Below are 21,065 nucleotides of genomic sequence, written 5' to 3'. Positions count from 1 at the left end.
GAATTGGAGGTTCAAAATTTCAAGTTTTTTTTTTTCACGAGGGAATTCTAAATTTAGATGCTTAAAAATCCAAACAAGAAAAATTAGTGCATGTTAATTATAAGTTCTAACTTTTGTTCAAATTCCAATATTATTTTTCTCATCCAAACAGAGGGCACAAAAATCCTGTAGCAAATCAAACAAGAATACATGTACAAAATAAATGTATTGTATTAATGAGTTTAAGGTTACAATTTATATTTACAAAGTTTTCTCTGATTCGACCTCTGAAGATGTGTAGATATGTGTCGTTGATCCGAGGGTCGCGATGACTTGATCTCTGATGAACGATTGCCGCATGGACTTGGCTTGTGGCGATGGAAGAACCAGCACGGGTAGCAATGCTTGATGATTTTTCACAGGTTTGGCAAAGAACGTGGAGGGTTTTTTGAGTCTTATTAAGTGTTTGAGTGTTTGGGGGGGGGGGGGGTTTGAGTGCTTGAGAGCTTCAGAGTTTCAAAACTTTAGTGTCTGAGCGTGAATAATTTTATGGACCATGTTTATTTGTCTTGAAGCCTCCTATTTATAGACTCTCTAAGCTTTTCCTACATATGGATTTGGCCTTGATCATGGGCTTGATTAATTGACAAAAGAACCATGACTCTATTTGTGGGCCAGTTCGTGATTTGACTCCATCAACTAATTTTTTTATTTAATTAAATTAAAATCAAATAATTCATTTTCGCCAAGTGTTGACACGTGTCTTTCTTGATGACTTTTTTGATTTTGATAAGTCACATCTATGTGAACAACTTATGAGACACATGGTACATGCCACATAAGCCCTCGCATGTCGAAATTTAATGCATTGGTGAACATTTATTTTCAACGAAATTTGCATGTCTACAAAGGGTAAAGAGCAAAGTAAACACGGGTGTGCAGAAATTATTTTCTTGCATAAAATACAATAAAACCTCTCTACAGTAATACTCTTTATTGGAAAAACTTCTCTACAGTAATACTCTTTATTGGAAAAACCTCCTTAAACTCACAAAATTTTTATGTGTTTCCAAACCACTTGGCATGGAGGTGAAGTGATACATCACATTTCTATAGTTTATTAATAAAATATTAATTACACATGTTATACTGACAAATATCTTGTATTTGGGGTTTAGAATTGTAAATTTGTTTTCTTAATTAGAAGTATACATAATTACCTATAGTTTAAGAATTGAGGAACTTTGTTTAACACAAGCAGAAAAGATAATTGATTATGGCTTATGGCTTCCTTTCCATTAGGGTTGTAACTTGGGCATGTTAGATTGTGGAGACCATTTATAATGTTTCAACCATGCAAACTTAAAATAAAATTACAAGAGAATACCAAAGTTTCAACCGCTAGAAATGTAAAAGCAACATCACCGTTCATTGTTCCAATAAAATGAAGCGAAATGGGTAACATGTGCATGAAGGAATTCGGGTTGGGTTTGGGTTGACATGAATGGACAAGGCATCAACGCAACCCAATAAATGATTTGGTTGGGATTGTGTGGGTTTTTACTTCATTCAAACCCACTTGATCAGGTTTGAAATTCGGTTGGCATGGACTAATTTAGGGTGCTTCAATTATAGCTATCCAAACCAAACTTATATAAAATGAAGCGAAATGGGTAATGTGTGCATGAGAGAATTCGAGTTGGGTTGATATGGGCGGAGAAGACATCAACCCAATCCAATATGGGTTGGGTTCCAAGGGTTTCTATTTCATTCCAACCCACTCAATTGGGTTTGAAATTGAGTTGAGCATGGACGAATGGGAGTTGACCCGCTATAAATTGCACCCCTACCTTCTTTCATTTGGCAATACAAGTGAGCATGTAACTAATCTGAAGGAAAAAAAAAATGGGGTGAGAGAGGCTCGAACTCTCGACCTCAGGATCACTCAGAAGCTATGAGACCTACGCGCTAGCCAACTGCGCCACCACCCCAGTTGTGTTTATAAGTGTTTCTGATTTTACATATTAGTTATGAATATTTATTTATTTTTCTTTTCATTTAATTGCACAGGGATCTTTATTTATTCGTTTTTGTTAGGCTACCATTTGCCATTACAAGTTTACAACCAACCGGCCCTTGTAATTTGGTTACTTAAGGTGTTTGGGATATTAGGTTGAGTTTTTATTTTATGTTGTTTGGTTAGACCTCCTTTCGGATGATTCTTTATGTGTGTGTTCTTTTACCCAAGATAGTAGATGATGGATAATTGAATTCAGAATTTAAATGAAGTGAACGTTCTAAAGTAATTAATTAAACGATAAGCTCCGGTTTAAGCGTGTTTCTTTTTAAGAAAAAAAGGTTCACTAGATAAGGATGACACACAAGCACCAATTCAAATCTTCCCTTAAAACCGTAGCATCTAATATTGATGTGGTAAGCAAGCTAGGTGCATAGAAGAAGGAACCCAAAAATTCCAAACTTGCAGACTAGTATATTTTCCATGCTTGAGGTTTTAATTTATTCTCTTTTCTCTTTTACCTTACTCCTTTTTCCTTTTCCCCACCTTGCAGTTTGCAACGAGGACAAGTATGAAGCATGCTCGGTCAATGCAACATTACATGGAGATCGAGGGATCACTTTGTCTTTATCAACTAAAGAGTATATAGCTAGCATAATTAAACATGCATGTCACCACACATACATATAGTTTCTTTTTCATGTTATATTGAGGGATCTCTTAGATAACCTTATTCAAGGGATACTATGTGGAATCAACTGCTTCAATTTTTATTTCAACAATTTGAGTAGTCGGTTTTCTAATTCATTGATCATTCATAGATAATTCTTAAAAAAAAAAAAACTAGACGGATTCAAAATCATTTAGACATCAAAATCTCAGTGAAAAATAAAAAGAAAAAGACAATATTAAAAGAAAACACGAAATTGACAACCAATTTTCATATGGTTAAATAGATTCAAATTCAAGTGTGGTATTTAAGATAATCTTTAAAAAAAGACTTAAAAATTAGACAGTTCAGATTATTGAAATACCATGAAAGCTCTCCAAACATTGTAAATGCATGCAGCAGGATTTCACTGGTTGGACCCACAAAAGAAAGATTATGAAGAAGGACGGCTTAGATCATGTAAGTTAAGGTTGATGATTTTCCCTTGAGACAATCCCAATTGTTCCTAATTCCTAATCCTCTATGAGAAAGAAAGGAATAAGGGGAAAAAGAAAGGTAAGTTGGACGGTCAAAGGCAATAATTCCCTAGAAGCTTGAGCTTCTTGTTATGGGATGAGGATGGGGGTTAATTTTGAAAAAGCAAAGCAAACAAAGCAGATGATGGTTTTGTAGGGAGTACCAAAATCCAGCATCACTCACTTTATTTGTGTTTTCCTGTCCCCCTTCCCCTCCCCCTCCCCCTCCTCCGGGTATAAAATGACCTGCGCTCCATCTCTATTGATATTTAGGTTCCCCATTCTTTCCTTCCTTCTATACCAATTGAAAATATTATATATTCTCAAGCATCATATACATATATCATCAGTTAATCATTTCCAGTCTGCAAAAGTATCTCTCTCGACAATGGAGGTAATTACATAACCACGTATTTTTATTGCTCGATACTCGGTTATTGATCTAATCATCTAAAAAATCTGTTCTTGCCCACCATTTGGTTAATTTTAAGGAAACCATAACCACACACATTTTTGCACCCCTTACGCCCTACTGGTTAATCCTGTTCATTTTTTCTGTTTGATTTATTCAATCATACGACTAAAAATAAAGAAGTGTGTAGAACAAGAAAAGAAGTGTACTGTTATCATTTCACTTATAAGGTTATTCCCCTTCAAGTCTTGTTACATTTTACAGTAATTTGACTTTGCAGACAGTGGAATTGAAGGTGGAGATGGTTGGCATGCATGAGAAGCGACTTAGAAAATGCCTTTCAAAATTAAGAGGTAGTCCATCAACCTTCATGCATTGCATTACTCATACATATAGTGATTACGTAGGTAGTTTAATATTGGTGGTGAATGTGATTCATTTGATTGCATGGTGCAGGGATAGAAAAGGTTGAAGTAGACGCATACAGTCAGAAGGTGGTGGTAACAATAGCCGCAGGATATCTGCACAGAAACAAATTACTGAAAGCGATCAAGAGAGGAGGACTGAAAGCCGATTTCTGGTCTCCACAAAACGAGCTCCTCTCTGCTTACGCCAGCGCCAGTTATGGAAGCTTGATCAGATTCAACAACTTCAACTTCTAGAATTTACAACTTCCCCTTTCTCTTCTTAACTTCCTTTTCTTTTTCTCTTTATTGCAAGTTAAGAAAAGGAGTGCCTATATATAAATATGGGTGAGACATTTAAATAGATATAGATCGAGTGAGTGAGACATTATATTTAGGTTAGTGCTATTTACACACAAAAAATTTAGCTCTCACTCAATTTATGTCATTTGATCTTATTCAATTTATTTGATTTGAGAGTTGAAAATTAAAAAATGTGTGTGGATAGCATTACCTATATTTATGAATTCAAAAATTAATTATAATATATAGCTTTTTTCTTCAACTCAATTTCATTAACAGCGAGCACGATTATAAAAATCCCCTGACGGTAAGCAAGTCGAAACAAGGAAAAAGTAATAAGCTACAACTTTTGGGCACGATAATAAATTAAGAAAACCAAAAGCAACATCCATCTGTATTTAGCCGCATAGTCCCCTATATAAAGGGTAAGCTAGGAACACTAAAATTCTAAATTAAATTTACAAATTAAATGATGTGTCACTAATAGAAAATATTCATGTTAATCAATACTTAAGTAATAATACAATAATCAACAACCACATCATTTAGTTTACAAAATTTAATTTAAAAATTTAGTCTCACTAGCTTACCCCTACATAAAATGCACAAAAAAGTCGAAAAAACAAACACAAGTAGGAATAAAAAACATTGTCCATAATCTTCCACTACGAAAAAAAATTAGGAGAGACGAAGAAAATGTATTTTTAGTTTGCAAGGTCCAATCATTGATCCCGAAAATTTCTATAATAAAATTAGGTAGGTCGCTAGTATAGTTCCCTATCTATAATTTTGCTATTTACTTAAATATTAAATATAAATAGGAAAAGTGAAATTAAGGAAAATAATATTAATAAAAACACCAAAGGATTATAGTGCTTTGTAGCAACAAAGCAAACTGTCAAATATGAGAATACATCACTTCGGTAATAAGTATTTATGTGAATAATATTAAATAATACTTGTTATTTACAGGCTTTTGTTCTATAGCGGCACCTTTCAAATGAATATTTTTTTTTTCTTTTGCAAGTTAAAAGGTTTAAGTAAGTAATTGTAATAGTCATAATCCAGTGTTACATTTAAAACTGAATTGCAATTTTGCGTCTCGTTTCATAAACTGTATTTTCCAATGTTATAGGTTAAATAATCAAAGAAAAATAACGCGACTGTTCCCTACTTGATTTTCCATTCTTGCCGGGATGGGATGATCATATAGTAGCCTTTTAAGGTTATTAGTTCTGTAATTGAAAAATGAGCTTGTTTTTGTGGTTACAGAGGTAGTCACTACCTTACTCAGATGGATTGATGAGTCACACAACGACATTTTGGATCCTAACTCGGGCCACATGTCTAAGATACTTCGATTTTTTTTATTATTAGGATGTCCTCATTGGTTGTTCGTATTTAGACTCCCAAAACATTTTTGACTCTCCATGGAACACCAAAAATGTTTTGAAACTTTAAATACGAACAACCAATGAGGACATCCCTAATAAAAAATTTAAGCATCTTAGACATGTGGCCCGAGTTGGAATCCAAAATATTGTTGCGTGGGTAAGCAATGAAGTACATTAGTGACCCTTTGTCGCCACAAATACGAGCTTATTCTTAATTATGGAACCAATAACCTTTAAAAGGTTCTGATGGTGACATTTGCTACCATATGATCATCCCATCCCTGCAAGAATGGAAAATCAAGGTCTTTTTCTTTTAATCTATAACATTAGAAAATACAATTTATGAAACGAGATGAAAAATTACAATTCAGTTTTAAACGTAACACTAGATTGTGACTATTCCAATTACTTACCTATACCTTTTAACTTGCAAATGAAAAAAAAATTCCCTTTGAAAGGTGCTGCTATAGAACAAAAGCCTATCAATAACAAGTCTTATCGTGGATTTGGAATAAGAATGCCACTGAGACTTTCTAGTATTGGCAACCAATATATACCTATAAGATGCTAATTATGCTCTATACAATAATTTGTCACAGAAAAATATTCAATAACATATCATTTCCATTGAATTAAAAGGTTGTTGGAACTTGGAATTACTCAGTTTCAACATTTGTTTGTTCACACAAACACTTATTACCGAAGTGATGTATTCTCATATTTGACAGTTTGCTTTGTTGCTACAAAGCACTATAATCCTTTGGTATGTTTATTAATTGCTTTTATTATATTATTTTCCTTAATTTCACTTTTCCTTTACGTCTCTCCTACATTTTTTTTTTGCAGTGAAAGATTCAAGATGATATTTTTGATTCTTACTTGTGTTTGTTTTTTCGATTTTGTTGTGCATTTTCATGGTATACACAAGTTTATAATACAAAAAAAGTTATTAGGAAAAGAATTTAAAGGTAACACCAATTTATTTGTCTTTACCCTTTTTGTTTCTGATTTTAAGTGATTGTTATGTGAATTTGTTGCTGTTTGCAGGTCACCAAACACCTAAATTTTGCTAGTAGGCATGCTGATGCACATTATTTTTTAATATCCGGAGTAACAAGGGTGATGCGCGAGGGATTTGGGCTTAATTGTTGTCCTCTCGAGGTTTTGGGATCATCGGCTTGTTACTCGAGAGGATAACAATTAAGCCCAAATCCCTTGCGCATCACCCTTGGTACTCCGGATATTAAAAAATAATATGCATCAGCATGCCTGCTTGCAAAATTTAGGTGTCTACTGACATACAAACAGCAGCACATTTACATAACAATCACTTAAAATCAAAAACAAAAAAGGTAAAGACAAATCAATCAGTGTTACCTTTAAATTCTTTTCCTAATAACTTTTTTTGTATTATAAACTTGTGTATACCATGAAAATGCACAACAAAATCGAAAAAACAAACACAAGTAAGAATCAAAAACATCATCTTGAATCTTTCACTGCAAAAAAAAAAATTGTAGGAGAGACGTAAAGGAAAAGTGAAATTAAGGAAAATAATATAATAAAGACAATTAATAAACATACCAAAGGATTATAGTGCTTTGTAGCGTGTTTGTGTGAACAAAAAAATGTTGAAATTGAGTAATTCCAAGTTCCAACAACCTTTTAATTCAATGGAAATGATATGTTCTTGAACATTTTTATGTTACAAATTATTGTATAGAGCATAATTAGCATCTTATAGGTATATATTGATTGCCAATGTACTAGGAAGTCTCAGTGCCATTCTTATTTCAGATCCACGATAAGACTTGTTATTGATATGCTTTTATTCTATAGTAGCACCTTTCAAAGGGGATTTGTTTTTCATTTGCAAGTTAAAATGTCTAGGTAAGTAATTGGAATAGTCACAATCTAGTGTTACATTAAAACTGAATTGTAATTTTGCGTCTTGTTTCATAAACTATATTTTCCAATGATATAGGTTAAAGAATCAAAGAAAAAGACCGTGACAATTCCCTACTTGATTTTCCATTCTTACCAGGATGAGATGATCATATAGTAGCAAAGTCACCATGAGAACCTTTTAAAGGTTATTGGTTCCATAACTAAGAATGAGCTCGTATTTGTGGTGACAAGGGTCACTACCCTACTTTGATGGATTGCTTACCCACGCAACGATATTTTGGATTCCAACTCGGGCCACATGTCTAAGATACTTAAATTTTTTCAGATGGGATGTCCTCATTGGTTGTTTGTATTTAAAGTTTCAAAACATTTTTGGTGTTCCATGGAGAGTCAAAAATGTTTTGGGACTCTAAATACGAACAACCATTGAGGACATCCTAAAAAGCAAAAATTTAAGTATCTTAGACATGTGGCCCGAGTTAGAATCCAAAATGTCATTGTGTGACTCAATAATCCATCTGAGTAGGGTTGACTACCTCTGTAACCACAAAAACAAGCTTATCGGAAATCTATCATCAAAGATTCTTAACCAATAGTGACACGTGGCGTGACAAGATTGGTTAAAAATCTTATCGGAAATCTATCATTAATGATTCTAAACTGGTAACGACATATGACTCGAAGGAATTGGATAAAAATCTTATCGAAATCTATCACAAAAAATTGTACTTTCGGATAAAGACACGTGGCATGACAAGATCGATTAAAAATCATATCCTAAATTACAAAATAAAATTTTTTTTATATTATTTTATAAAATAAAAATACTAATATTTTAATATGAATTGATTGAGCTATACAATGGAGGGGTGAAAATGCAATTGGTAATTACTGTTCATTAAAGATAATTATTATTCACTTGAGGGGATTGACTTCCCTATTGCTAATGAGAGCTTTTACGCTTTGGAAAAGCTCTTAACGAAAAACATGGGGAATGCTTTCCCATAAATTGCTTTTCGCAAAACCAAACGGAGCCTAAGAGCTACATTCAGCTATATTTCATTCGTTGACAAGATAAACACTATTTTTAAAATTTGTTAAACTATTTATTTTCTCAATAAATTTTAAAATATAATTAAAATTAGCATTAGTTTTAGTTCATACCACTGTATAGGAAAATGACAGATTAAATTAAAAAAAATGAAAACTATATGAAAGTGTTATTGTTTTTGGGTAAATAATCAATGAAGAATTGAAAGCATATACTCATGTGATACAGCTGCCCACATCAATTTCTTACTCTTCTACTCCTACGTCACAGAAATATTTGCTAAACAAAAATAATAACAATATCAAAGACCCAGAACAAAGCAGATTCCAAATGCACCCCACCACTAAAACAAAATAAAATATAAGATTCATAGGATATAAATAAAACCCAATGAAATTTATTTAAGAATTTAAGAATTTAGAATGGAAAAGGAAGGAAAGGTTACCCCAAAGCATCCAATTGTTGCTTCTTGGAAGAACCAGGTGGTCTGCCTCTTGATTTCTTGGTGGAACTGGAAGTGGGTGGTGGTGAGGCAGAATATTAATTTTTTTTTAAATTCGCAATTTTCACTTGTACTAAAATTCCATCAAACCAAAATCCCTGAAAAAAAAAAAAAAAAAAAAGCAGACCAGTACAAAGAAATTAACCATTTCCTTATCACCGCAATTTACAAACCCTAATCTACATTCTACAAACATAACGAATAAATAAATAAATAAAACTTTTCTTTCAAACAGAAATTATTATTATTCAATTTAGTATCTGAATTCTTCAAGAACCAGTAAAACAAAATGGAAAATCAAAGTAGAAGCAGAAGAAGAAGATGGTGGTAGATTCCAAGTAAGCTCATTCTGCCAAAAGTATCTAAACCCTAACCCTGACAGCAACCACCCACCAATCTGGGAGTAAAAACCAATAGCCCAACTTAATTTACACAACCTACAACAAACCCTAATAACTTCCAGAATTACAAGACCTGGAAAAAAATTACATTTTTTTTTTTTCAAGTATCAGCACAGATCAAGCAAAATATTTTAATATTAAAGCTTAAACGAAACAAAATTCAGCATTTTACTTCCACCAACGAACAATTTGTTTTTTTAAGAAAAATAATATATATTTTTTGCCAATTTACAGTGAAAGAATCATTAAGAAAATTCAGTGAAAATTAAGGAAAATCGAAAACTAAGCCCAAAAAATACGTTCGACTTACCAATAATTCAGAAAAATTACAGCGACACGCAAATTCTAGGGTTCCGGAACGAAAACGCAGAGCGGCTCCGTAGCCCTTTTTCTAAGAAATGCGAGAAATCTGAATATTTGGTTATATTTAATTCGGATATTTTTCAAACTTTGAAGAAGGATTGGGAAATAGATTTGAGAGATTTTGATTTTAGTGTGTGATTTCTTAGCATGGATGGTGGGTTATATGGAGAAAAAAAAAAGAAAAGATTAAGTTATAGATAATGTCACGTGGCACGGCGTAATTTGTTAAAAATCTTATCGAAATATATCCTAAAAAATTCTAAATAGAAAGTAACACTTGGCGTGACGGGATTGGTTAAAAATCTTATCAAAAATCTAGTCTTAACCATTCTAAACAGGTAACGAGCTCAACGAAATTGGATAAAAATCTTAACGAAAAAAGTGGCATGACGAGATTGGTTAAAAATCCTTATCCAAAATTACAAAATAAAAATATTTTTTTATTATTTTATACAATAAAAAATACTAATATTTTAATATGAATTGAATGAGCTATTCAGTGTAGGGTGAAGATATAATAGAAAATTACTATTAATTAAAGTCAATTACTATTCATTTGAGGGGATTTAATTAAATATTGCTAATAGGATAAGGATCTCTGCCAGATCCTCTTTGTGGGGATTCCGGGAATCAAACAATCATGTACGTTCATTGTACATTAGTGGACATGAAAAATACTATTTTAAAATTTGTTAAACAATTTATTTTCTTAATAAATTTTAAAATATAATTAAAATTATCATTAGTTTTAGTTCATACCACTGTATAGGAAAATGACAGACTAAACAAAAATAAAAAGAGAAATTTTATGTGGACCCAATTTTCCTCTCTCTAAACCCAACTTTAATATTTTGTTACCTAAACTTTCTAGTTTACCCTCATAAATTATAAACATAAATAAACTGGAAAAAGAAAAACTCATCAAACCCATTTCACGACTGTTCTCTCTCCTTCTGCTTCTCCTCCCTGTATTTGTTGGGTCTGTCTCCTTCCCGACTATTTTTTTCCCTGATATTCTTTGTGTGTTCCCCCCACCTCTTCCACACCCACCAATTCTTTGCGGTGGTTACTCCACCAAACGTCCAGTGAATCTTTCCATTTTTCTTCTATTGCGCGTGATAGGGCCTTGCTGTTAATAGGCAAAACTAAGTGGCATCGTCGACTCCATAAGCGATTTGTTGCAGAAGTCCAAATGGAGTCAAATGGGTTTTGTATTGGGTCGGGTTGTTGAAGGCGATTTCTAATTTAGCAATCCCGCCTAACTACTTCTATATGCAGAAGAAGGAAGAGGGAGGGAGCTCTGAAGTGGTGGTTGAGTGGTGGCGATATATGTGGGTTCTATATCGGTTGAATGGGTGTAGAAAGATATTTAATTTTCAGTTTCTTATTTTATTTTGTATAAGGGGTAATATAGGAATTACATAAAAAGTTTTTTGTAGCTGAGTGTAGAAAGAGTATTGTTGGGTCTAAATAAAATTACCCAAATAAAAAATGAAAACTATTTGAAAGTGTTAATGTTTTTTGGGTAAATAATTAATGAAGAATTGAAAGCATAGAGACTCGCCCACATAAATTTCTTGTATCATTCTCTCTTACCTCTCTCACTTTTGTTGTGATCTGAGTTCTCACTTTTGTTGTGAGCTGAGTTGGGAGTTGGGAGTTCTGATTCAATTAAACAATCCTACTCATTTACTCTTCTGCTGAGTTGGGAGTTGGGAGTTCTGATTCAATTAAACAATCCTACTCATTTACTCTTACAGAAGAGAGAGAGAGAGAGAGAGAGTGAGAGAGAGTGAGAGAGAAGATGCACTTGAGCGAAAACGAAGGCATAGAGGGCAACACTTTTGTGGTCAGCGGTGGGTTGGGCTTCGTAGGCTCCGCACTCTGCTTGGAGCTGCTCCGGAGAGGTGCTCACCAAGTCCGAGCCTTTGATCTCCGCACAGCCTCTCCTTGGTCCGATCGCCTCCGCCAGCACGGCGTCCACTGCGTCCAAGGTTCCGTCTTCCTCCCAATTCTAATTTCGTTTCTTTCTTTTCCCTTCTCTTTTTTCTTAATCTAATAACCATTTCGTTTTCAGTTCCTGTTTTCACTTCTGGGTTTTATTGAAAGTTTTTATATTTATGAAAATGTATGAATTATAAATGTGTAGGGGATGTAACCCAGAAAAAGGATGTTGAAAAAGCTCTGCGGGGAGCAGACTGTGTGTTCCACCTTGCTTCGTATGGCATGTCAGGAAAAGAAATGCTGCAGTTCGGTCGTGTCGATGAGGTCAACATAAATGGAACCTGTCATATCTTAGACGCGTGTCTTGAGTTCGGGATTCAAAGGCTTGTTTATGTGAGCACATATAATGTTGTGTTTGGGGGACAGGAGATTGTCAATGGGAACGAGGCCTTGCGCTATTACCCTATCGACAACCATGTCGATCCATATGGCCGGAGTAAATCAATTGCCGAGCAGTTGGTCTTAAAGTACAATGCTCGTCCTTTCAGGTAAGTATTTTCAATTGCAATCGTTCTTAATGTCTTATTCAAGTAAGCGTTCGATAGTGTTTGTTAGTAAGGACACTCTAGTGTACTTGGAATTTGTTTGTCTTAGGTTAAATGTACAAGAAACGAGCAAGAGATGGTGTTGGTTACTTTAGGGTCATTCTAGTGTAATGGGAATTTGTGTCTTAGGATATGTGTGCGAGCGAAAGAGTGTTGTATTCGTGACACAACCTTTTGTGTGCATGATGAATTTGTGTAACTTAGGATATGCGTGCAAAAGAGTGTTGTATTCGCTTCTCCCATAATTAGTTTATCTTAGCCTTGATTGTTTATTGAGGACTGGTTGTTTCAATCTCATATAGGAAGAAGACTGGGAAGTGTCTTTATACCTGTGCAGTTCGTCCAGCTGCTATCTATGGACCAGGTGAAGAAAGGCACTTTCCAAGGATAGTGTCTCTGGCAAAGTTAGGCCTGATTCCGTTCAAAATTGGCGAACCAAATGTGAAAACAGACTGGATTTATGTGGATAATCTAGTACTTGCGCTGATAATGGCAAGCATGGGACTTTTGGATGACATTCCTGGGAAAAATAAAGAAAGGCATCCCATAGCTGCTGGCCAGCCCTATTTTGTATCTGACGGTAACAACGCAGCCCTTACATATCTCTATTAATTTAGTTGCTTTTATTTCTCATCCTGTTGACTGGTTTGCCAATACGGATAAGTTTAAAAGTCTTAAGAGTCTAGATACATATTATTGTACTAAAATCTCTCTTTCTTAGACATTATGAGTAATATTATTATCTGAAATGTAAAAGGAGAAAACCAACCTTTCTTACAGGGTCTCCAGTCAACAGCTTTGAGTTCATCCGACCTTTGCTGAGAAGCTTGAAATATGACCTACCTAAGGCTTCTTTGTCTGTACCTCGTGCGCTTCTTTTGGGAAGGGTTTTCTGGGCAGTCTATACTCTATTATATCCATGGTTGAATCGATGGTGGCTTCCGCAGCCTTTCATCCTTCCTGCTGAAGTTTACAAGGTTTGCTTATTCCTTCCTTTTCTAGTGTTTGGCTGAATAGACTTGGTTAATGCATATATCCATTCAAAATTCTACCCTCTCAATTTTTAACAATAAGGTCTGCAATGGAGAGAGAGTTAATATAATTTTGGTTTAAGTTGACAAGGCTGTCCATCTAGCACACATGACTTCCCTCGTCTTAATTATAATTTCTGACTCACTGGACCGTATTTACTTGTTCACTGTTTGAAGTGATACCATGGTTATGTTCTTTTTTATCTCAAGGGTGTGGCAAGCTTCTGTATCCTGATGATCAGTTTCTCTTGGCTATATGGTTCATCCCGAGAGAAATCAAGCTCTAAGAAATAGTGTGACTCGAATCATATGAGAAAACCATCAATTGATTAAAGGGACACCTCACACTTAGATATTTTTGTTAGTTTGGACGTGGTATTATTGATTGAGACTGTACATCTATATCGTATGTAGACACGTGTTGTGAATCCAATTACTTTTATTCAGTCACTGCCAACATTTGCTGAATTCGTTATATAATTTACAGGTTGGCGTTACACATTACTTCTCTTTCCTTAAAGCTAAGGAGGAACTTGGATATGTCCCAATGGTGACTCCTCGAGAGGGCATGGCTGCTACAATCTCGTACTGGCAAGAGAGGAAACGGAAAACTCTGGATGGCCCTACAATTTACACATGGCTATTTTGTGTGATCGGAATGGCCACACTGTTTTGTGCTGCTTATTTGCCAGACATAGGGCCAGTGCCACTCTTCAGAGCTATTAGCCTCTTCTTCTTCCGGTCGATGCGAGTATTAAGGATTGTATTCCTTGTAGCTACAGGATTACACATCGTAGAGGGTGTGTACGCGTGGCACCTGGCCAAAAGGGTGGACCCTGCTAACTCAAGAGGATGGTTTTGGCAGACATTTGTGCTTGGGTTTTTCTCATTACGTTTTCTGTTGAAGAGAGCCCGGAAGGCAGGAGCTCCTTAATCAGCAGCATGCCTGCAGTGTAGTACAATTGTATGACGGTGGTTTTTGTATGTGTTGTGTAAAAGAACATGGCCTCCATGACTTGAGAGGTAGAAAAACAGCTTATGTTTCCGAAGAAAGTTGAAGCAAATACTATTCTCTTCGTTTCCAAGTTTCCGAAGCCGGAAACAAATGCAAATGATTGTCGTTTTTGGTTCCTTTAAGCATTCACATTTGTTTCTCGTGGTTAGGGAAAATAAAACTGAAGTTACTTAAGGAGCAAGGATTGGATTAAATTTCAACAGTTTTAAGTTCTGATCGGAAGATGGTAAGGACATGCGCGGGCGACTCTTAACTGTTGATTCAGGTGAAGCTCACATTATGGGCAATGATCATTTCTAATAACTTCACACGACATGTAAATAAAATTAAAGCATATTACATTAGAGAAGAGGTCGAAGTTGAGCAGGATAATCCAAGGGTCAACAACGATTACAACAAGCCAAACGCGTGAAAAACTAGATCACTAATTCATCCTAATTAATCATTAATCTTAATAATTAAGTCCTACAATCACAAGACTTGATCTACTTTCTAATTCACACACACCTCTTGCTACCTGGTTGACACTTTTCAGCTGGCCATTTCTCCTCTATAAGGTCAAGCTGCAAAGTATTCTACATTCCTTATTCTACTAGTCATACAATACACGGCGCTGAAACTACAACGGGTTCCTGCCCTAGAGACTCGAATACGGTTAAGAAAAACAACATCTGCTGATCATGCCTACTGCACAAATTAGTGAAAAGGCCTGCCTCGAGTTTTACCAAACTGTTCACTTCCATGGCATGCTTGACATGCCTTGCGGGTTATTGTTATTGCAGGTTCCTGTGCTCTGGTTCAGCGGACTTCCAGGCCCGCCCTGAAGATTCACTGAGGGTTCCACGTGACTGGGAGCTACTTGCCCCTGTTGGCCCACTGCCCGGATCAAACTTCGGTGCTACAGATGAAGGCTCCATTTCGTTTGCCGTCTTTGATTCTTTCCGACCATCTGCAGCAAAACTTCCGACTACCACCTGCAATGGATTGGGATTCCCCAAAATCACTGATTCTATTATGGAAAATAAAATATGGCTCCTACTATGTCTAGATTCAAAATTTATAAACCTACACATATCATGGAAAATCTTCCAACATGCTTTATTTCCTTAAACTATTAATTTTCACGTAACAAGTACAATCTAAAAATAAAAGGAAAACTAATGAAAAGGGCTTGAAAACTTTGAGTTTTAATGATAAGGACAAAATAAAGGGTAAAGTGAATAGTACCAGGACTGACTTTTTAATGTAAAAATGTGGTTTTTCTCGTTAAAGTGAACAGTACCGGGTGCTTTTCGTTAAAGTTCCCAAAAATAAAACGTACCTGAACAGGGCAGGCAGCAATCAGAAGACCTGCCACACCCCCACCTAAAACTCGGCCATCTGGGCCAGATAATGACACACTTAAGCCCCCAGTTCTACTCCGTTGACCACCAATTTCAGATAGAAGAAACGTGCCTGAGAGTGACAGAATTTCAAACCTCCCCTGCATATGAAAATTCATATGATAAAATGGAATTAGCAGGAGATAACTCATAGGTAGAAATTATACATACGATGAACCCGATCCCTATGGTAATTACCAAATGATTAACAGAAATTTAACGATAATTACTCATGGAAAAACAATAACTTCGGCGTTTGACTCAATTTTGTGACGAATCGTGACACATGCTGAATCTCACATCTAACTGAAGAGCAAACAAGCTTTTAATTACATGCTCCTAGAGGGGAACCCAGATAGTAACTATTTCATTAATTTAAACCTTTGGTGTTCAAAAGTTCTCAAACCAAACATAAATAATCATGTTAGAACATGGCGACATAAACTCATCAGTATAGGCGTAGTCATGTATCCTAACATAAACACAACCGTTCCTAGAGAGACTTGGAATATTAATCCACAGTAAATGCTCCCAGAAAACAGCTATTGAGGCCCAGCATACAACAAAACTGTATGAAAAAGTCAATATATCATATGTAACAGTTCAACTTGGATACAAGGAAAGGCCAACAGACAAGACAAAGCAATCTCACAAACCTCATATGTTACTGTTCCACCAGATGTGGCCGGTTGGCGAAGAGTCACATTAGAGATGGCTCCAGTTGCAGACAAGATGCAAACAGCTCTAGGACCATTCTGAGAGAATGACATTATTTTTGACCATACATCCTGAAAGGTTAAATGCACCAAAATTAAAATTGAATATAGTGTAATCAACTAGAAAAATGACGAGTATGCCATCCAAACAATAAAGGTGCGCATGTAAAATTAGTGACATTCAATCATATTAGCTGCTAGCTCACTGATGATGAGCTCTTGAGGTGGGATCTGACCATGACATGACAAATGATACCTCAGGAGAACTTTGTGATTAAAGTTCTAAATTCCCAGAAAATTGTGAAGGAAAGCATAATACTCTGATGGCCCAATTACTCCCTAAATAGTAAATCTAGATGTTCAGTTCCTATGTTATGCAAATTTAAGAAACCGGAATTATTTGAATTTGAAACTAAATATTTGAATTAAATGTACCCAGCATTGCCATCCATTGGAATTAAATATCGTTAATTTAAATAGACGAAGCAGTCAGAACTTCAAGTTGACAGAAAAAAGGAGCTTAACAAGATTCAGTGATTGATATATCACACATGCATTTACCGTATGGAAGGACATGCATAATCAGTCATAATAAGAAGGAGATCAGCTACTCAGCATATGGAGAATATGGAAACTATAAGGACGAGAACTAGTTTAAAGTCACAGATAGATATATTATGCAATCAAATAAAATTTCTAGCTGAAAAACTACTCAGACTAAGCATGCATGAAGTGATGATCAACCAGGGAATACGAAAACAAAGTTATTAAAGAAAGAAAAGGGCAAGTAGAAACCTCTCCAGCTTTTACAGTGATAACATGTGGCGTAAATCCAAATCCTGGAGATCCTACAAACAGTAAAACAAATTAAACCATAGTACAGTAATCATTGTATAGTTATTTGCAGCGAAAAAGCAACATTAAAATTGGGCTTTAGTAAGGGAAACATTAAAACAAGATCCATAGCCACTGGAAGCATGCATCTATAAGTTATATAATGAACCAATAAACAAATTTTGTTTAGTTGACAACTCTAGTTTTAGCAGTTGATGGAGTTGGAATACTAAATCAAACATCATAAGAAAATTTAAACAGCACGGGAGACTTGTTTGCTGGAAACTTCGAAAAGCAATTTTTTCCAATATTGGATATATGTATTCCAAATGCATATTGATACAGTTCTCCTGCAAAATCGATTGGACATAAAGAGTTTAAAACAAGTAACTCCCTTTGCAAGAAGTACAAACTAAATACCAAAAATGATCGTATACGCATGAAAATATCACCAATATCAAGGTTCAGTATCAGTCTATGAAACTACACCTACAGTATGCAATTGCAATACAGCAATCAAGGGCAGACAAGTAAATTTGATACATAAGAATCTCAAGCATACCACCTTTGTTGTACCCCTTTCTATTTATTAAAGGCCATCCGCAAATATATCCCTTATTATTAAATCCATTCATTTCCTGTCAGAAGCCCAAACGGGAACAACTTCCAGATTTCTTCCATACAGATGATATTAGGTATAAAATTACAAAAAAGTACATACAACTAAGTTTTTTCTTATCTGGATACATAAAACGAAGTCACACTGTAATGTTGGCTGAAACCCCAACCTACGTCACAGAAATATTTGCCAAACAAAAATAATAACAATATCAAAGAGCCAGAACAAAGCAGATTCCAAACGCACCCCAGCACTAAAACAAAATAAAATATACGACTCATAGGATATAAATAAAACCCAATTAAATTTAAAATTTTAAGAATTTAAAAAAGTAAAAAGAATTTAAGAATTTAGAATGGAAAAGGAAGGAAGGGATACCCAAAGCATCCAATTGTTGCTTCTTGGAAGAACCAGGTGGTCTGCCTCTTGATTTCTTGGTGGAAGTGGAAGTGGGTGGTGGTGAGGCAGAACCTCCTCCAGAAGGAGGGGCAGGAGCAGGAGGGAGAGGAGGAGGAGAAAATGCTCCACCACTGGGCTGGGTGACGGTTACAGGCGGGGCTGATGGTGATAGAGCCAATGCCATTGTGCCATCTGGCCCATACTTCCTGGGCCTCCCTCTCTTCTTCTTCATAGGCTCAGTACCCATGTTCATGTTAAGCCCAGCAGCAGCAGCAGGGGCCATAACTGCACCCTCTCCGGCGCCCCCCGGCACAACAGCACCTCCGCCGGAAGCGGCGGCTGAGGACTGATAAGCAGGTGAGGTGGCGGCGGCGACTGGTTTGTAGAGAGCGGAGCCGCCGTCAGGACTGAAGTTCAACCGCATGCTCTGAATGGCGGACTGTGACTGAAGAGGACTTTTCTGCAGAAACGGCTCCCTACTAGTCATCACCCCCGTCTCAGATCCTGACATTTTTAATTTTTTTCTTTTCTATTTTTTAAATTTAATTCTTTTTATATATTCGCAATTTTCAGTTGTACTAAAATTCCATCAAACCAAAACTCCTGAAACGCAATTAAAAAAGAAAAAGCAGATCAGTACAAAGAAATTTACCATTTTCTTATCACCACAATTTACAAACCGTAATCTACATTATACACACTAAATGAATAAATAAATAAATAAAACTTTTCTTTCAAACAGAAATTATTATTCAATTTAGTATCTGAATTTTTCAAGAACAGTAAAACAAAAAAGAAAACCAAAGTAGAAGCAGAAGAAGAAGATGGTGGTAGATTCCAAGTAAGCTCATTCTGCCAAAAGTATCTAAACCCTAACCCTGACAGCAACCACCCACCAATCTGGGAGTAAAAATCAAAAGCCCAACTTAATTTACACAACCAACAACAAAACCCTAATAACTTCCAGAATTACATGACCTGGGAAAAAAATTACATTTGCTTTTTTTTCAAATATCAGCACAGATCAAGCAAAATATTTTTAATATTAAAGCTTAAACGAAACATATTTCAGCATTTTACTTCCACCAACGAACAATTTGTTTTTTTTTTAGAAAAATAAGATATATTTTTTTGCCAATTTACAGTGAAAAGAATCATTAAGAAAATACAGTGAAAATAAAGGAAAATCGAAAAATAAGCCCAAAAAATACGTTCGACTTACCAATAATTCAGAAAAATTACGGCGACGCGCAAATTCTAGGGTTCCGGACCGAAAACACAGAGCGGCTCCGAAGCCCTTTTTCTAAGAAATGCGAGAAATCTGAATATTTGGTTATATTTTAATTCGGATATTTTTTTATTTTCTTTTTATTTCGTGCCTTTTCCTCTACGGACTTTTATTAGAAATTAGCCACTTGCACACGCCTGTCAATCATATTTTATTTTTATGTTAAATTATATATTTTTATTTTTAAATTAAAATATTCTTTTTCCTTATTTCAAATAATAGTAATAAAATAAAGATTATTTCCAACTTTTGAATTAAAATTTAAAATTTTAATATATACTAAAATTGAAAAACAACTGAAATACAGTTCATAGGCACAGTGTTCGTCCGATTTTGCCCTCACATATTTAGCCAAATTTCGATTTTGTCCCTCAGATTTCTTTTTTATTTTATTTTTCTTCCTTCTCCCCTCTTTCTCTTCCTTCTCGCTCGATCCCTTCTGCTTTTGGTCATTCTCTATCTCCTTCTTCCCCGAACCACGACGCCGTTTCTTCTCACCGTCGACGTCGCCCACCTCGCCATCACTCGGCGAGCTTCCTTGCGCCGTCTCGACAGCGCACCTTGCGCAGCTCGATTCGCCGACTCCGAGGGAGACTCTCAGAAATCCAAAAAAAAAAATAGCTTGGTTTTGATCTTTTAATTTGGGTTGTGTAGATTTGGTTTGATCTCTTAATTTGTATTGTGCAAATTTTGTTTGAAATAATTAATTTAGCTTGGTTTGTGCATATTTCGTTTGAATTAATGTGGATTGTAGATATTTCGTTTGAAATTAATTTGGGTATTTTCAAAGGAACGAATGTTTGTTGGTGGCTGTCTTTAGATTATGGATTTTTTAAATTTCCTAAGATTTGGATTTATGTTTCGTAGTTTTTTTATTCATGTTTGTATTTCGATTTTTGAATTGCAATTTGTAGGTATGTGAATCGTAAGTTTAGCATTTCAAGGCATATAGGATACGACCTTTATGTTGATAAATAGTTAGGTGGGATTAGAGGTGACAATTGGTGAAGGAAATTGGGATTGAATTTGGTTTGCAGCGAGTCAAGTGGTTCTTAGTCTTCTCAAAAAAGTGGTTCTTAGTGAAACCCTTTTCTTGGTTTGCTTATATTTTTCATTGAAAATGTTTTTACTATTTTTCTGTGTGAGTTCAATTGTTTAGATTTACCCAAATCATATATTGCAAGGCGACTTTCTTAGAGCAACTCCACCCATGGAGCCTTCTCCCCTGGCAATGCACTATTGAATCCACCATTTTGAACAGTAACTGCCTTAAATGAATAGTAACTGACATTAATGAACAGTAATTGCCATTT

General features: G+C 35.3%; 2 protein-coding genes, 1 long non-coding RNA gene, 1 other non-coding gene and 1 pseudogene across 4 annotated transcripts; 2 read left to right on the top strand and 3 right to left on the bottom strand.

Annotated features, from left to right (window-relative positions):
- Window positions 1-1,885: 1,885 nt before the first annotated feature.
- TRNAM-CAU (transfer RNA methionine (anticodon CAU)) lies at window positions 1,886-1,970 on the bottom strand. The gene is given in 2 exon segments: window positions 1,886-1,921; window positions 1,933-1,970. It is a non-coding gene; the product is annotated as a tRNA-Met (tRNA).
- A 1,437-nt stretch (window positions 1,971-3,407) lies between these two features.
- LOC126626385 (heavy metal-associated isoprenylated plant protein 30-like) lies at window positions 3,408-4,562 on the top strand. The gene is made up of 3 exons (XM_050295708.1): window positions 3,408-3,575; window positions 3,874-3,946; window positions 4,050-4,562. The coding sequence occupies exons 1-3, from the start codon at window positions 3,423-3,425 to the stop codon at window positions 4,253-4,255; spliced, it is 432 nt and encodes a 143-aa protein (XP_050151665.1). The 5' UTR covers window positions 3,408-3,422; the 3' UTR covers window positions 4,256-4,562.
- On the bottom strand, window positions 3,781-10,067 carry LOC126626387 (uncharacterized). Its single transcript, XR_007624672.1, has 3 exons — window positions 9,867-10,067; window positions 9,099-9,253; window positions 3,781-4,329 (listed from the first exon to the last, which is right to left on the bottom strand). It is a non-coding gene; the product is annotated as an uncharacterized LOC126626387 (long non-coding RNA).
- Window positions 10,068-11,453: 1,386 nt separating this feature from the next.
- On the top strand, window positions 11,454-14,611 carry LOC126626381 (uncharacterized). Its single transcript, XM_050295701.1, has 6 exons — window positions 11,454-11,581; window positions 11,634-11,913; window positions 12,069-12,411; window positions 12,771-13,048; window positions 13,249-13,445; window positions 13,987-14,611. The coding sequence occupies exons 2-6, from the start codon at window positions 11,724-11,726 to the stop codon at window positions 14,431-14,433; spliced, it is 1,455 nt and encodes a 484-aa protein (XP_050151658.1). The 5' UTR covers window positions 11,454-11,581; window positions 11,634-11,723; the 3' UTR covers window positions 14,434-14,611.
- A 220-nt stretch (window positions 14,612-14,831) lies between these two features.
- Window positions 14,832-19,851, bottom strand: LOC126626383 (AT-hook motif nuclear-localized protein 10-like; annotated as a pseudogene).
- Window positions 19,852-21,065: the final 1,214 nt, after the last annotated feature.

The sequence above is a fragment of the Malus sylvestris genome, chromosome 6 (genome assembly GCF_916048215.2).
Source record: "Malus sylvestris chromosome 6, drMalSylv7.2, whole genome shotgun sequence".
Lineage (NCBI taxonomy): Eukaryota > Viridiplantae > Streptophyta > Magnoliopsida > Rosales > Rosaceae > Malus > Malus sylvestris.
The sequence above is the reverse complement of the archived record's forward strand: the minus strand, read 5'-3'. Positions and strand labels throughout refer to the sequence as shown.

Coding starts and splice junctions, on each gene's coding strand:
- LOC126626385 (XM_050295708.1), top strand. CDS start 3,423: ATGACCTGCGCTCCATCTCTATTGATATTTAGGTTCCCCATTCTTTCC. Junction 3,576..3,873: donor TATCTCTCTCGACAATGGAG/GTAATTACATAA, acceptor TTGACTTTGCAG/ACAGTGGAATTGAAGGTGGA. Junction 3,947..4,049: donor ATGCCTTTCAAAATTAAGAG/GTAGTCCATCAA, acceptor TGCATGGTGCAG/GGATAGAAAAGGTTGAAGTA.
- LOC126626381 (XM_050295701.1), top strand. CDS start 11,724: ATGCACTTGAGCGAAAACGAAGGCATAGAGGGCAACACTTTTGTGGTC. Junction 11,914..12,068: donor CGGCGTCCACTGCGTCCAAG/GTTCCGTCTTCC, acceptor ATAAATGTGTAG/GGGATGTAACCCAGAAAAAG. Junction 13,446..13,986: donor TTCCTGCTGAAGTTTACAAG/GTTTGCTTATTC, acceptor TATAATTTACAG/GTTGGCGTTACACATTACTT.